Here is a 16,961-nt window from a genome sequence, read left to right as displayed (position 1 = left end):
GGGCGGGGTGCGGCAGGAGCTAGCATGAGTTAGAGGGCAGTTTGAAGCAAATGGGGACCTCAGACCTGGAGCCTCAGGAACTAGAGACGGTCAAAACCTGAATGAGCTCACAAGTGATTCCTCCCCAGAGCCACCTGAGGACAGCCCTGCTCAGCGGAGCCCTTGGCTACAGCCCTGAGAGACCCTGAACAGATCACCATGCCGCAGTAAGTGCTGTTGGCCACACGGCCAAGTGGGTGGCCTTTTGGGTTTGGTGGTGTTGGGGATGAACGCTGAGTGTGGCAAGGCCAGGTAGGAGCTCTGCCCTGAGCTCCACCCTACCCCCCAGGCCATGGCCACCTGTTATGCACACTAGAGAACTAACTCAGAAAGTGACCCAGGCCCAGGCCGGCCGATTCCAACCTGGTGACGCCCACAGGCTGGGCTCTCGACACGGGGGTCCTCCAGCCTGTGAGACGGAGCTCAGCAGAGGCTCTGGACCTGTATGTCAAGGAGGATGCCGCTCAGAGGGGGAGCCCACGTCGACCACCACAGCTTGGAGAGGTCCCTCTCAGACTGCAGAACCACTTTAGGGACGCCACTAAGCAAGACTCCACTAAGGGACGGGAGACCTCTGCTGCGGGGGGGGGGGGACGGGACGACGGGACGGACGGACACACCTGTGGCCGCCCCACCTGTACCTTTTTGCGCGGCCGCAGCTTGTCCCGCCACTCCTTTAAGTGCTGGTTGTGGCTCTCGTCCAGGGCCTTCAGCTTCTGGGCTTCATGCTCCACCAAGAGGTGACATTTTTCATTCTGAAACAAACGCCAGGCAGAACAGGTGTGGCCATCAGAAGGCAGGGCATGGGGCGCGGAGCCCGCGGTGAGGAGCTGGCGGGCGTGGCTGGCTGTCAATTCTTCCCTGGTTTTGGTTTTGAGGCAGGTCTTGCCGGGGTGCCCAGCTGGCCTCCAATCTGCACTTCTCCTGCCTCAACATCCTGGGTTGAGCCTGGCCTGATCCAGGGTTCTAAAGTGTCTGCCCGAAACCCCACTGTGCCCCACTGACCTCTTGTCCTTGATCATAAGCCTCATTTATATATAACTATATACATGGAAACGCATGCGCACCAGAGGCGCCCGGGAACCTTCCGCGTTAACAGTAACTGCTCCTCTAGCTGCACGGTGGGATGTGCAGCGAGGCTGGTGCTTGTTCATTGTCTGAATTTTAAAAAGTGAACATATAGTTTAATAAACCAACAAAACTATTAGCCCTACACATGGCATTTGCCCTGATCCCACCACACGGAGGCCCACGTTTAGATAGACCTGCTGCCCGGCTCTGCCCGCTGTGGCTCACCCGAGGTGCCATTCCGAAACCCCGCAACCTCCGTGGTCGACACTGTGAGATAAGCCTCTTTGCAAATAAGAGTACTGTGCATGATATTTTTTTACCTTAAATTGTTCATCTTATTTTTAAAAAAATGTTTGTAGTTGTAGATGGACAGCATGCCTTTTTTTTATTTGTTCATTTTTTTTGTAGTGCTAGGATGGAACCCAGAGCCTCACACATGTCAGATAAGGGCACTACCACTGAGCCACAACCCCAGCCCTATGCATATTTTTTTAATACTTTATTAACTATAGATGGACAAAATACCTTTATTTTATTTATTTATTTTTATATGTTGCTGAGGATTGAACCCAGTGCCTCACACATGTCAGATAAGGGCACTACCACTGAGCCACAACCCCAGCCCCTGCACATAATATTTTTAATACCTAGAATATCTCACAATATGTATCCATCAAGTTTACTTAAACATTCCCTTATTTTTAGCCACTTGGGTGGCTTCTGATTTTCACTGTTATAAATGACACCATATCGCCAGGCCACGGTGGTGTACATCTCTAATCCCAGGGGCTTGGGAAGCTGAGTCAGGAGGATCGTGAGTTCAAAGCCAGCCTCAGCAACTTAGCTAGGCATTAAGCAACTCAGTGAGACCCTGTCTCTAAATAAAATACAAAATAGGGCTGGGGATATGGCTCAGGGGTTGAGTGCTCCTGAGTTCAATCCCTGCTATCCCCAATAAATCAATAAATAAATATGGGCTGGGGTCGTTTGAGTCTCAGCATCACATTAAAGTAAATAAAATGAAGGTATTGTGTCCAACTACGACTAAAAAAATCTAATAAATAAATAAATAAACAAATAGATAACGCTGTGTAGAACATCTGTGCTACAGGCTGAGCTGTGTTCCCCCAAATTCATGTTGAACCCTAGCTCTTGAGGTGGTAGGATCTAGAAAGGAGGCCTTTGAGAGCAGAGTGAGAGCAGTCAGGAGGGTGGCCCCGGTGACAGCAGTGCCTTATAGGAAGGGAGGCCAGAGAGCTTGCCAGCGAGGGTGCGCATGCTCCCCCCATCCTCTTCTTTCCCCTCTCTCTCTAGCACTTGAAGTCACAGAAGAAGGTCCCCTACAGGCCAAGAAGAGGACCCTCACCAGCACCTCTCCATAGGTGCCTTGAGTTTAGACTTCCAGTCTCCAGACCTGCGAGAAATGCTCCTTCCTTCCTTCCTCCTTCCTTCCCTCCCCCTCTCTCTCTCCAGCCCCAATTCCTAAGCTTTAAACCACAGAGTCTGCGGTGTTTGTTTTTTCTTGGGAGCTGGTGTCTCGCTTCATTGCTAGCCGGTCGCCAGCGTAGTGGCTGTCACGGGCACTAACCTACCACCACTAAGTGCAGACGCCTGGCTGGCTGGCCCGATAGCCCCCAGCGCCCAGGTCCAGCCCCTCCTGCCCAGCCTCCTGAGAGCTGGGAGTGCAGGTGCCTGCCACCAAGCCTGGCAACAGCGTGCTGGGCAAGCGCTCTGCCGCGGAGCTCAGCTCCAGCCCCAGCTATGGTGTTCCCTAGGGCAGTCCAGGGAGACTACAACAACCTGTGTCATGTATAACTAAAAAGAATCGATTTTTAAAAAGAAAAAAAAAATCTGTGTGTATAAATATATGCTTACGGAAATTATATAATCATCTTAATGATATCACATATTAGGAAGTACATATAATTTATGGATAATTCTTACATCACATATCATTTCCTCAGGAGAGAGTTCTGGCAAAGGATGAGGGCCATGGACCTGGCTGACTCTTCCAAACCCACCTACACTCTATTTTTATTTATTTATTTTTCCTGTTTTTTATTTTTATACTGGGGACTGAACCCCAGAAGATCCTTAACACTGAGCCCATTTTATATTTCATTTGGAGACAGGGTCTCACTAAGTGGCTCAGGCCTCGCTTCATTGGCGCGGCTGGCCCGGGGCTTGGCTGTGCCTGAGCAGGCACGCACTCCTCGTCTGGGGGTTCCCACACTCTTTCTGAGCTGAGTGATCTGCTTTTCAGCTCTTCCCAGGAATCCCTGGTTGGCAGAAGCAGAAAGTTCCCCTTCATTCTCTGCAGAATCTGTCTTGCTCCGAGGCGCTTCTCAAGCAGAGAAAAGTACCTTTATGCAGATACAGCAGTTCTACTGGGTGGGGAAGCAGAACCCTCGGGGTTCTTATTTTGGGTTTCAGACTAATGGTTTGTGGGAGTTTAGGAACCAGCTAGTTAGAAATAATCCTCCTAGCAGCCTGGTGACCCCCACTGCTCAGCCTTCTCAGAGGTTCTCAGCTCTCAGTGCACCCCATGAGGCAGGGATGGGAAACGGGGTGCAGGAATGGGAGTGGCTTCACTAAGCCTCACAGACGGCTGTAGCAGAGCCCCTGCCTGGCAGGCTCCAGTGATGTGATGCTCCTGCCTGCCTCTCCAGAAGCTGCCAGAAGGGTCCAATAGCCTGAGACATTTTCTGAAGCCCAGGGCGCTCTCAGTGTGGCAATGCCTCACTGCACCACAAGGGGGCTCCATGTACTAGCCCGTGGTACTGGGAGCCTCCCACAGGGAACCTCTTCCTGGCTTGCAGATGACCCTGAGCCCAGAGGCAAACCCAGGGGCCAGGAAACCTGAGGAGGCCAGGGGTTTCCACAGGAAAAGAAGTCTTTCCCAGACACAGTGATGACTGAGAAACCTGCACAAGCCCCCTGCCAGACCCTGGGCAAGGCACAGTCCACTCTACCATCTCCTTCGCAAGTCCACACCCAGCCCTGCAGGAAAGGCTTTGTCACCCGCCCCATGGCCACCTTAGGGATGTGAAACGCAGGGCCTAAGGGGGTGACTGCACGGCAGGCTGGGTCAGCCCCCCTGGCTCGGAGACAGGCATGGAGGGGGGGAGGCGGCACCTGCAGCTGCTGCAGCTCACTCATGTTGCTCTCGCACTGCGCCATCATGTCCCGCATCTGGTTCTCATGCTTGTGTTGCTGCTGCAGCCTCTCAGACTTCTGCCTCTTCTCCTCCTGCTGGGAGAACTGCAGGAGAGGGAGGAGCCTCAGGACCAACCTGGGGGACTGCCTGCACAGCCCCGCCCAGCAGCACCCACTGCTCAAAGTCCTTGGACCGGGTGGGGACCTGGCCCCTGCCCTCAAGGAGACCCCAGCCTCCTGGTAGGGACCTGACAGGGCAATGTGACCAGTGCCAGGGCAGGTGTGCAGACCCAGGCCCAGGGCTCCTGCTGGAGGAGAGGAAGGGCTCACCAGCAAAAGCTGGAGGAAGGGTGGTGACAGCTTGCAGCTGTCCAGCAGGCTGATTCACCAGGGGGCTAAGGAAGCTTCCGGGCCATGGCTTGGCCTTGCATGCCCTCCCAAGACCTGTGACATTTTATACCATCCCCCGAACCACAGAGGCACCAGGCCCTACGACGCTGGGCTGGTCCCAGCCCCACCTGCTTGATCTTGTCCCGCTGCTCAGCGGCGCTGCCCCCGCCATTGATGTGCAGGCTCTTCTTGTACATGGCCATGCGCGTCTTGCCCTCGCTCCTCTGGATCTTGGGCAGCCGTGCCTTCTCCTGCTGCTGCCGCACCTTCAGCTGCTCCAGCATGCGCTGGTTGTAGCGCTGCATCTGCTCCCGCTCCTGAGGGGGACACAGGGACGAGCAGCTGAGGTCAGCTGAGCTCCCGGCACAGGCACAGGCTGTGGTCAGAGGCCACCAGGCTCACCTGGGAATCCCAGGACCACATGGTCAGGATGCTCAGCACAGCAGGGCTGGTGCTGGTTCACTCCTATTAGAGAGCATTTCCTGCACAGCCCCTGGCTTAGGTGGGCTGGACTTCACAAAACAGGCAATAACCTGCACTCAGCAGAAACCACAATTTGCAATATGAACTTCTCTGGGCTAGTGACTTGCTGTCTGTCATACTCAGGATGCTGTCAAAGGCGCTGATCCATAGCTGCAGACGTGATCTCCAGGGGACCCTACTGCACACTACTGCAGGGCAGCGCCCCTGAGCTGGGATGGTCGGGAGGTCAGGTGCAGGGGGCGCACTTCCAACCTCCGGTGCTCTAACTTGTGGTGATGGACTCACTGGGTAAGGGAGGAGCATCAGCAGTGCTAAGAGCGCTGGATTCTCACCACCTAACGGACGATGATGCGCTAGCATCGTCTAATGTCTCAAAGCATGGCACACACTAGAGGGGACAGGTCACGATGATGTCACATATAAATTTACAAGCACTCCTCCGTTCATTGAGCAGTGCTGGGGATCGAGCCCAGGGGTGCTCTACCCCTGAGCCACAGCCTGAACCCTTTTCATTTCCTACTTCAAGGCAGGGTCTTGCTCAGTTGCTGAGGCTGGCCTTGAACTTCTGATCCTCCTGCCTCAGCCTCTGGAGCCACTGGGATTATAAGCATGTGCCACCACACGACTAAATTTATATTTTTAAGAGTCTTAACAATTTTGAATTTCTCCCTTCCCCTGATACCCACTTGCATTTCAGCAGTGCCCGGGCACCGGCTGCTCAGGAAACCTCCCGACAGCATGCCGGCTCCATCTGCGCCCGGGATAGGGAATGGGAATCACCCTCAGTGGCCATGCATCCAGACCTTGGTTTATCTGACACTGTCCCTACTAAGGGGACTGAACCAAGACAACAGCACAGATGCAGAAGGCGCTCTGGTCACACAGAGCAGGGGCCCTTGCCAGGGCTGGGGGTTTTTCCCAGCAGAGGTGGCTTTAAGGGGAACCCTGAAAGTCTTCTGAGAAAATGCACGGGAGAGAGGAATAGAGAAAATGGAGAGAGGGAGAGAGGACAGAGAGGAAAGAGGGAAAAGAGAAGGAAGTGTGAGAGAGGACAGGCACCACAGGGGCGGGGGTTAGCGAGGGAGCTGCGGGGGCCGTCTGCATCCCTGCGTGGTTTCCTCCCGATTCCCAAGCCAGCACCCAACAGCCCTGGAGAACCTCCTGCGGCCTCACCATGGCCACACGGCTCCCCTGAGGGCACAGGAGGCGGCAATGCAGCCCAGCCTCGCAGCCCCCAGACCTGCACAGGAAGGGATCACGCAGCCTGGCCTCACAGCCCCCGATCTCCAGTCCCGGAGCCTCACCTTCTCGTGCTTGCGCAGCAGCTGGTGCCGCTGGAGGAAGTACTGATCTTTGAGCTGCTGCTTCACCAGCTGGTGCTTCTCCTGCAGCTGATGCTCCTCCATCTCCCACAGGGCTGCCTCCCTGTCTGCAGGGACACACCACCCACCTCATGAGGTGCCAGAGGCCACATGCATCTTCCCATCCTGCCCCCCTGCCAGGCCTCCTCCAGCTGATAGCCGGCCTGCTGAGGTGATGTGCCACCTCAGCAGACCATGGTGACCCCTCTGTGCTGAGTCCTGGAAGCTTCCTTAAAGCCTAAGGGAGGACAGCTCCCAGCAGCCCAGCGCAGCAGGAAGGCCACGGCCAGGATGCCCGCGGGCACGTATCTGGAGGGCTGCACCCAGTCAACGGTGCGTTTCTCCTGCCGTGTCTCCACGCATCTCCCACAGAGGACCTCCCGTCTTCCCGTGACAGAAGCAGGGTGCAGCACAGATGACACATCCGCAAGGACACTTCCTTCCCCACATACAGTGGTGTCCTCTGGCAGAGCTGAGAACTGGGGCCTTGAGAGGCACGTTGCTCTGAGTCAGAAACAGGTGAGCGGCCTGGCACCCCACTGGGCTGGGATTTGGGGCAGAGAGAGAAGCTCTCTAGCCTCAGTTTCCACCTCTGCCAAACTGCTCAACTGTACGCAGGGAAGGAAACAGCCGCGGAGGATTTTTTTGGTGGTGGTGGTGGGGACCAGGGATTGAATTCAGGGGCACTTGACCACGGAGACACATTCCCAGCCCTATTTTGTATTTTATTTAGAGACAGAGTCTCACTGAGTTGCTTAGCACCTCGCTAAATTGCTGAGGCTGGCTTTGAACTCATGATCCTCCCGAGCTGCTGGGATTACAGGCGCGCGCCTCCACGCCAGGCATGGAGGATTTTTTAAGTACAACCTGAACTGCATCTCTGCTCCAGCAACGGGCTCAGAGGGAGACGCTGTGAAGGCAGCACAGGGCGAGAAGCGCACTGTCCTGAGGAAGAGGCTCTCCAGACCAGAGTCCGCTTGTGCCTTGGCCTGGTGCTTCCTGGCCTCGAGAACTATGAAAAATTAATTTCTGCTGTTTGTCAGCCACTGATCCCTGGTATTTTGTTAGTGCTGCCCCAGAAGAGGAGGCCACTCAACTCAAGACTAGTAACTCTGCGACGTTTAGTTTTCTCTTCTATAAAAACTGGGATCACCGCAGGGCCTGGCTCCCAGGGGTAAGCTGAGGGTCCCCCGAGATCAGGTATGAAGGGGGACTAGCAATGGCCTGGCAGAGCGTCACTCAACACTCGAGGATGAGAAGGGGCTCAGTACTGTCTCTGCCACCCCCTTAATGCAGCTCACTAGCGTACAGTGGCCTTCGCGCTGCATTTGTGTCCTCCTCTCCCCGCTGCCCTTGACTTCTGGAACAGTGTCAAGTGGTGTGCGCAGGAACTGGCCCCTGGCCTTGTTCCCGACTTCAGTGAGGACTCCTGACCTCACTGTGAAGGAAACCTCTGGCTTTTCTTGCCCAGGGCTGGTATGTCCAGCCACAGTGGTTCTGCCCAGACGGCGCTGGCCCGGCCCACCTCGAAGGAGCTCCTGCTTCCTATTGAGACACTCGCGCTCCCGGTCACAGATCTCCCGCCGGTTCTCTGCAGTGAGCCTCTTCATGGCCAGCTCCAGGTCCTCCTTCTGCTTGGCCAGGAAGTCCCGGTCCTGTGGGGAGGCGGGAGCGGACCTTTACCTGCCCCAGCTCGGGCCTCTCAGCTCGTTCAAGAGGGACATCAGCAGGACCCAAGAAGCGCGTTTAAAAAACACGAGAGGGGAAGTTGAGGAGACCCAGAGACACAGCAACCCACCAAGATGTGGGCTTTCTTTTGGATCTTGGAGCAAAAATTGTTCAAAAAAAGAAATGGTTTTCATGAAGCTACTGGTAAGGCAGATGCTGAGTGGATTGGAAAGAGATGTTGTTAGAAATCAGGGCTAATTTTTATTTGTTTTTGGTTCCATGCACTTTACCACTAGGCTGTATCCCCAGAAGGTAGGAACTTGCGTCGGTGGCTATTTTTGTGATGTCTGAGATGTATACAGGTATGATGTGATACGACATCTTAGATTTGAGTCAAAATGACACGGTAGGGTCAAGGAGTAAACGAGTGGACGATTATTCAGACTGAGTGGCAGGTATGTGGGGACTCACTACACCATTATAAACATGCCTGTCTACTTTCTTAACTACTGTTTCTAATTAACACAATAACTGTACACATTCAGGGGCACAGTGTGGTAATCAAGTTCATGTATATGGTGCACAATCATCAGCTCAGGGTAGTTAGCATTTCCCTCTCCTTAAACACATATCACTTCTTTGTATTGGTATCCTGCCAAAATAACAAGTAAGAAAATAAAATTTAAGTTTGAAAATTTTAGCTCAGGAGGGTGAGGCAGGAGGATGGCAAGTTCAAAGCCAGCCTGGGCAACACAGAGAGACCCCGACACAAAGAGACCCTGTCTTAAAATAAAAATAGCCAGGGCTGGGGAGGTGGCTTGGTGGTAGACTGTGTGCCTTGCATGCACAAGGCCCTGGATTCCATCTAGTACTGGGAAAAAATTACTGGAACCCCATAAGAAGGAACTAAAAACCCCGGCTACTCTTATCTTCAGGCTAGCAACTGTCCATGATGTACCAGTTCAAGTGCATCCACAGCAACTTTGTGATTGTTCTACAGAAGTCATTAAGGAACTGAAGAGGTGCCTGCAACCCTGCTCACAGTGACACAACCCACGAAAACCAAGTATTCACCACGAAATATCAGTCAGCCATAAAAAGAAAGGCTGTCACACGCAAGAGCCTCGTGGACCCCGAGTCCACTTTGGACAGTCAAAGTCACAGAGACGGGGCTGGGGTGCAGCTCAGTGGGGCAGTGTGTGCTGAGCAGGCACGAGGCCCGGCGTCCACCCCAGCACCACAATGACAGACCAGCACGGGGAAGGAAAGGAGAGGGGGTTCTAGGCAGGGGGCGGGGACAATGGAGAGCTACTGTTTACTGGACAGGTTTTCAATTCCGCACTTAATGCCACTGGGCACTTCCTAATAGCAAAGAGGGCAAATTGTGCTATATGGATTTTACCAAATTTCAAAAACGACTAAAAAGGCCTCTCCATGTCACAATGTGTTTTAATGACTGAAAATATTTCATGGTATGGATATACCTTAATTTATTTCCCTAATAAGTAACAGATTATTCCCATGTTTTCTCTATTGAAATGGTGCAGCTCTTCACTCTCTGGAATCCCAATGTTTCTGAACCTGTGTGCTGACTTCCTCAGGAGCTCCAGAGGCAGAAAAGCCAAATTACAAGTTGTGTGAATCTTTGAGGATTTTATATATTTAGTTATAGATGAACACAATACCTTTAATTTTTTTATATTTTTTAGTTGTAGTTGACATAATACCTTCATTTTATTATTTATTTATATGTGGTACTGAAGATGGGATTCAGCGCCCCCCTAGTGCTAGTTTCTCTCTCTCTCTCTCTCTCTCACTCTGTCTCCAAGAGCCTGTTGGCTTCACCCTCACCAGCCCTGTGTTTTAAAAACTTAATTTTAAAAACTGACACATACTAACTATACTAAGTTCAGGGGTGTAATGTGAAATTTCCATACATGTATGTTTTATGCAGTGATCAGGTCGGAATAATTATCTCCATCACCTCAAATATTTCTCTTTAGGGTGAAACGTTGAAAATCCTCTTTTCCAGCTATGTTGAAATGAACAGCACATGGGTACTGGCTACAGTCCCCCTGTGGGGCAAAAGAACTCACAATGTGCTCCCCTTACCTGACGGCTGACCAACCTCCCCCTAACTCCACCTCTCTCCTGCACGCTTTTCTGATCTTAGAGCCTAGGGAGGGTTCCAGGGTGTCCCAGAGAGAACATGGAGTCTGGAGTCAGACAGTTTGAGGCCTTGCCTGCCCACTGTCACCTCTGCAATGTCACCTCTATGAGCCCAAGTTGGAAAACGAAGAGCCCTGGCCCCAAGTAAGCCACAGACTCTGACGTGGTCACATACACAGCCTGTGTCAGAAGCAGAATGTGCTGAGACCCCACCTGGCAGGGAACTAGGGCACTGGAGCAGGGGACGAGGGCAGGCTGCCAGGCTGGGGAGGGGCAGAGTGGAGCTGGGCGGCAGGAGGGAGGTCTAATGGGCAAAGGGAGCCACAGAAGATCTGCAGGGGGAGGTGACATGACAGCCTGGGAATTCCTGAGCTCACACGGGCTGGGGTGAGAAGCAGCTACAGGACAGCGATAGGAGGCGTGCGGGCATGCGTGCGCGCGCGTGTGTGTGTGTGTGTGTGTGCACGCACGTACACGCGTGTGCGTCCTGCTCAGGAGGCAAGGAAGGACCAGGGAAAGAGGCTCAGGCATGAGGCACAGGCTTCTGCTGCTGGCAGGGGGAGAAAACCGTCCTCAGGATGGTAGGGCCAGGTCTGGGAGACAAGGGTCTAGATCCCATGGCCCTCAGCTGGCTGAGGGAGATTCTGGGCTGGTCAAGGTAAGGTGACATTCAAGCCAACGGCCCCCGAACAAGGTGAAGGGGCTTGGGCTGGGGTGTCCGGGGGTGGGGGTGGGGGTGGGGTGCCCTCCCTCCCAGCAGGAGGGGGGCAGTCAGGAAGGGTGGCATGGGGGAGGGTTCAGCTGGCACTCAGAACAAGAGGCAGCCAAGGGACGGGCCTGGGCTCGTACAGGGAGGGTGGCCACCGCTTGGGGCACTCACGAGAAGCTGCTTCTTCTGCGTGTGCTCCTCCATCTTCTGCTTCAAGCTCTCCTTCCGCTGCTGTCGGGGGAGCTTCTCCACCTCGCTCTTGGCCTGCAGACAAACGGGTGGTCAGGCTACTCCTGGTGTGGCTGCAGGGCCAGCAGGCCTCAGGCCAGGTGGCTCTGCGGGCCCAGCCCCCACCCTCTCTGGCCACACCGGGCCTTCAGGTGGCACCGCTGGCCTGGCCTGGCTGCAGCTGGCCCTGGCCCCCAGGCTCCTGGGCTCCCGGACAGAACAGCTGCTTGGTTTCCCTATCCCTTCTTCTGGTGACACACCTCATTTCCTTCAGGGAAGTTTTTCTCACACTGTCCCCTCTGAAGCCTTTTATATATTTTTTCCTAATTGCTCTCAACATGTGAAATAATAATGTCAACAGAGACGCCGTCGATACCTGAGATGCCTATATCAGCATCCGTATCAAAACGCCTAGCAAGCGCCTGCTCCCGGGGCTCGGGTTCCCTCCCGGAGCCTGAAGGCTGGCACCGTGGGCCGCACACAGGGCCTGGCTGGTGGAGCTGCATGTCTGTGCCCCTGGCCTCAGGACTGACTCAGGGTGAGCACAGGGCCCTGCAGGGCCGGCGCGTTCCAGGACATTTGCTGGGCAGCCGGGGAGGAGCTGCCTCCTCTGTGGGGTGCTAAGCTGTGGGCAGGTAGGTCACCTGTAGTGCCCTGGAGGCCCCGGGGGACAAAGGCAGTGCAGGGAGACAAGGTCTTTTCCTCCTCTCGGTCCCTGACCTGCCTGGTGACCTAATAGAGAAGGTGGCTAAATGTCCATAAGAAACCTCATGCTTCCAGCCCCAGAACGAGGCACCAGGGCCTAAGCACACTGGAGAAGTGGGCTGAATCCCAAAGAGAAGAAGGCAGGACCAGGAATCCTTACGGCTGTGTGTGGACGCACACAAGTCTCTGGTCCAGCCCTGAGCTGGGCACCAGTGAGAGACAAGCAGAGCAGGGTAGCAAAGGCTTTGGAAAAATAAAGCAAGATCGAGACTCCACCCACAGCAGGGAAGTCCTGAGCTGTTGCTAAAAAGAGAGAGAGAAAAAGAAATTTATATGGTTGTGAGATGTCTGCAATGTAACTGAAGCATTGTAATATAAACACTAAATAGGTGCTCAAAGAGTTAAAGGAGTATATTAAAACACCCTAGAACAACCACTAAACATACACAGATGTATCCTTTAACCAAATAATGAATTAAAATAAGATATTAAAATACACCTGTAATCCCAGCAACTCAGGAGGCTGAGGCAGGAGGATTACATGTTCAAAGCCAGCCTCAGCAATTTAGCAAGGACTTAAGCAACTTAGTGAGACCCTGTCTCAAAATTTGAAAAAGGGTTGGAGATGTGGCTCAGTGGGTAAGTGCCCCAGAGTTCAATCCCTGGTTTAAAAAAAAAAAAAACAAAAAAACAAAAAAACAAATTTTCCAAAATGTTAGCAAATCAAATCTAATAATATAAAAAAAAGGAAAATAACATAACAGACTTATCCCAAGAATGCAAAAATAGTTCAACATTTGAAAATCAAACAATTCAATTTATAATACCAACAAACCAAAGAAGAAAAATCAATCATGTCAGCTGACATATGAAGCTATTCAACCAAAGACATCAACCCTTCATGAAAAAACTCATTAGCCAAGTAGGAACTTCCTTAACCTGTCATAGAACTTCCACAGAAAACTGCCAGTAGCCTTGACCCAATGATGAAATACTAAAGCCTTTCCCTTAGGACTGTCTGGACAAGGCCAGGGTGTCTACTGACCTCTCTGTTCAACACCCTACTGCAAGTCCAGGCCTGCCCAGAAAGCATCAGAAAGCACATAAATTTAAAAGGAAGAAATAAGACAGTTTCTCTTTACAGACTGTCTATATGAAAAAATTCCTAGGAATCCGGGAAAGTTTTTTTAAACAGATACTAGAATAAGTGAGTTTAGCCAGGTTGCTATTTACATAGCATTTACGTTGTATTGGGTATTACAAATACTCTGGAGATGACTTACAGTATATGTGGGGATGTCTGTAGGTTCTAGGCAAATATGTCATTTTACATGAAGGACTTGAGCATCCTTGAACTCTGGCACCCCAGGGGGTCCTGGTGGCAGTCCCCCAGGACAATGAGCAATGCCTGCATGTTTAATGAATGACGTGGTGAAGCCCTGTGCCCAGCCCACCTGGAATTACAGAGGCAGCTCCACCAAACAAGAGATCCACAGAATCCAAGCAGGCAGGCTGGCCATGGGAGGGCCAGAACAGGGATGGTCTTACTAAATTGGCCATGTCCTCCTTGAAAAGCCACCAAAGCAAAACCAGGCCTTATCTTTCCATGAAAACTTTTAGAAGAAAACCCCTGCCCCCCCCCCCAAAAAAAAACATTTAAAAACCTGAGTCTGGGGCTAGGGATGCAGCTCACCCAGTGTGGCAAAGCTAAAGGAACCCCGCAGCTGAGCGGAACCCCAAGGACCAGATGCCACCTGGCCTGAGTTCCATGACAGACTTAAGTCCCTGGCTGGATCCTGCCCAGGGGAAACTCCACCACCGTGGGGCTCGTGCACAGATGCTGGGGCCTGCAGCCAAGGGGGGGCAGCTTCTCTCCTCCCCCACAGCCCCCAGCACTGCTGCCAGGACCCAGCTCTGTGGGGAGGCCCAGTCCCATGGCCCCTCACCAACACCAGCCCTGTCAAATGAGGCCTGTGTTGTAACAGCCAATACTCTGTGTTCATGAATGTTCTGCATTCATTTTTACTTTAAAATACAGCATTAGAGCCTTTTTTATCTTGATTGCTGAGGTTTTTGGTGTGACTGAATCCCAGGCCTCAGTGTGCTAGGTCAGTGCCCCAACACTGTGCTGAACCCCCACTCCAATTACAAGTGTTTTGAGGCCCCTGATGTCCAGTCAGACCCTTGCTCGTCTTAGCCAGCCCTGTCCTGCTCTGTGTGGCCTTGGCTCCTGCAGCCAGTGGCCTGGGGCCCTGGGAGGCACCACCTGTAGCTCCCCCAGTGCAGTCGAGGACCATAGTGAGCTCTGGGAGGCTGCTTGTCCCCTGCTCTCTGCTGAGATTGGGACTGGTATTCCTGTGTGTGTGTGTGTGGGGGGGAGGCTGTCTTCCTCCTTCTTTCGAGTCTCCTGGGGGCCAGATGCGCTCCTGCAGGGCAGGCTGGGAGAGGGGCCTTCTGCCCTGTCTCAGGACTGCCCGCCCTCTGTCACCTGGAATAGAAAGAGGGGGAAGGGAGGAGGGCAGCGGGTGGAGGACCCCTGTCGGGTGAAGGATCCCTGTAGGCCTGCCCTCATCTATTCCAGTAACAGAGCTCCCGCCTGGGCCACCACCCTTCTTCCCTGCTCTCCCTCAGCCACGGCTAACCTGGAAGGACACAGAAGGAGCTGCCCAGGCCACAGGGCAAGGGACTGGCTGCGAATGAAGCCAACAGAGAGGAACACAGAGCCCAGAAAAGATGTGGCTCCTAAGGGCGCAGCTGGAGCACAGACTTGGATATGCCTGGCACACGGGCTTCCCAGGCATGCAAGCTGCCTGCAGCCCCATTGTGAGGTGAGGCTGAGATGGGGTTTCCATTTCTCAGTCATTTGCAACAGAGGGGGTAATCCTGATGCTCCCAAACGGCCTACCCCACCAGCACCGTCACCTCTTTCTTCATCAGTTTGAGCTGCTCTTGGAACCTGGCGTAGTCCCTTTCCTGCTCCAGGCGGATCCGCTTGGCCTCTTCCCGGCGGCGCACGGCATGGTCTTGCTCCATCTTCTCTACCTGCTGCTTTTGTTGACGCTCCAGGTTCTCCAGTTCTGTGTCAAAGAACTTCTTCTTGGCCTGGAAAGAGCAAAAATTTAGAGAAACTCAACAAAGCCACTATATACCTGGGAGGAAGACGGGGAGTTGGGCTCAGGCCCAGGTTTGCATTCTAGCTCTATCACCTCTTTTCTGTGTGACCTAGAGCAAGTTGCTTAACCTCTCTGAGTCCCCATTTCCTTATCTCCAAAACGGAGATCAGACCACTGACTTTGTAGCCTTATGGCCTGATGAGATCGGGAAGACCTCAAGAACCAGGCAATGGTTGTGAGTTGCTCCCCACTGCCTCGACCATCCCCCTCTGCAACCTCCACCTACAGGAAACAGGGAGGCGAGCCGCGCCCAGGGCCCTCTCTGCCCGTGCTCACGTTGCTCTCCTGCTCAAAGCGCCTGTGCAGCTGCTCCAGCTGTAGCTCGTGCTTGCTGCTGAGCTGGCTCTGGTTGCGATGCTCCTCCTTCTGCAGCAGCCGCAGCTCCCGGAGTTCCTGGCGCCTGGGGGGGTAAAGAGGGCACAGATTTGTCATGAGAAAGTGGCCTCAGATGACAACACTCACAGCTTGGGACGTGAGGGCTGGATCATGGTGTAGAGTCACATGTCCGAGGCACAAGGGGGACTCAGGTTCCATCTGTCACTTCTGGCGGACAAGGCAGGAGTGACCTCAATACACACAGAGGGCTTGGGGACCGAAGGGAGGGTGGAAGACCCAAGCTCACAGACGTGACACAGGGCATGGGGCATGGCACACGGGCAGGCAGGGAAGGAAACACAGGAGAAACTGGAAAATCACTATGTGGATACGCAACCTAAAGGAAATAGCAGCCACATGAACGAGATGACCCTCCACATGCTGCTGGTGCTCTGGAGGCAGTCTGGCAACGCACCCATGCCTCTGATGTGGCAGCCCCACTTCCAGATGGAATAAGGGTGCTGCACTCCCTCGGTATCCATAGGTGTGGCCCCAGGACTCTGCACCCTGCTCAAATGAGCGATGCCCAGGTCTCCCGTGTGAGACCGTGCTGTGTCCCCTATTACCTGAGTGTGCGGTCTCGCCCACCTTCACCGTCCCTAAACTGACTCCCGAGACAACGTGCATGCCATAGAGAGCTGGTATACAGTGTCGTCTGGGGGATGGTGACAAGAAAAAATAAGCCCGTGTGTGTTCAGGACAGATGCGATTTCCCCCCAACTATTTTCAGTCGGCTGCTGGTTGAATCCGCAGATACGGAGCTGTGGACACAAGAGGGCTGGTTGTTTGCTAAGTTAGGAACGAAGTCCTCCAGCATGGGTCTGAGTGTGAAAGCTAAAATATATCACATGATGGAGTCCCAGACAAGCACCGAACATCAGGTTTTAGAAATATCTCACTAGGTGGGAAAATGTCCTGGAAAATAATAAAACCCTCTGCCCAGACCAGGGGTGACCTCTGGGAGCAAGAGTGGGTGCTGCCAAGGGGGGTGAAGTGCACTCCTGTCCTCCGAGTGGCAGAGACGCAGGCTCTGTGCCTGGTGGGCGGGCCCTGGAAGGGTTACACCACAAACACTAGCAGGGGCTGGGCGGGACGCCTGGTGGGAAAGGGTAGGACATTTTTCAGTCTTTTTTTCCTTTTGAACCATGACAGTATATGACCTATTACAATAAACATGTGACCTAAACCACACAGTCTGCCTTAATTTTGTAACATATATCCCCAGTGCTGGATGTGTCTACACGCGGAGAAAAAATGGGTGGGTGGTCCCGTGTGAGCCCGCCTCTTTCTGAGCAGCCATCACAACATTGCCATGTAGGGTTTATGTCATCAGAAGAGAAAAACCTTGGGCCTCCTGACTGTGACTCTTGGGTTCCCTGGTGGCCCCTCGAGAGCGGGGTCCACTAGGCCTATGTCCTATCATAGTGGCATCTA

General features: G+C 53.4%; 1 protein-coding gene across 1 annotated transcript in view; it reads right to left on the bottom strand.

The window, feature by feature from the left end:
- Stk10 (serine/threonine kinase 10) overlaps positions 1-16,961 on the bottom strand; it is a 111,430-nt gene that overhangs the window by 8,873 nt on the left and 85,596 nt on the right. The window contains exons 11-18 of the mRNA XM_076856341.2: positions 15,429-15,552; positions 14,902-15,081; positions 11,218-11,310; positions 8,026-8,155; positions 6,444-6,568; positions 4,785-4,973; positions 4,246-4,371; positions 681-794 (exon numbers count right to left, since the gene is read on the bottom strand). Of these exons, the coding sequence (XP_076712456.2) occupies positions 681-794; positions 4,246-4,371; positions 4,785-4,973; positions 6,444-6,568; positions 8,026-8,155; positions 11,218-11,310; positions 14,902-15,081; positions 15,429-15,552 (1,081 nt within the window). The remainder of the gene's footprint in view (positions 1-680; positions 795-4,245; positions 4,372-4,784; positions 4,974-6,443; positions 6,569-8,025; positions 8,156-11,217; positions 11,311-14,901; positions 15,082-15,428; positions 15,553-16,961) is intronic.

The sequence above is a fragment of the Callospermophilus lateralis genome, chromosome 5, assembly GCF_048772815.1.
Source record: "Callospermophilus lateralis isolate mCalLat2 chromosome 5, mCalLat2.hap1, whole genome shotgun sequence".
Lineage (NCBI taxonomy): Eukaryota > Metazoa > Chordata > Mammalia > Rodentia > Sciuridae > Callospermophilus > Callospermophilus lateralis.
This window is presented reverse-complemented; position numbering and strand designations above follow the sequence as displayed.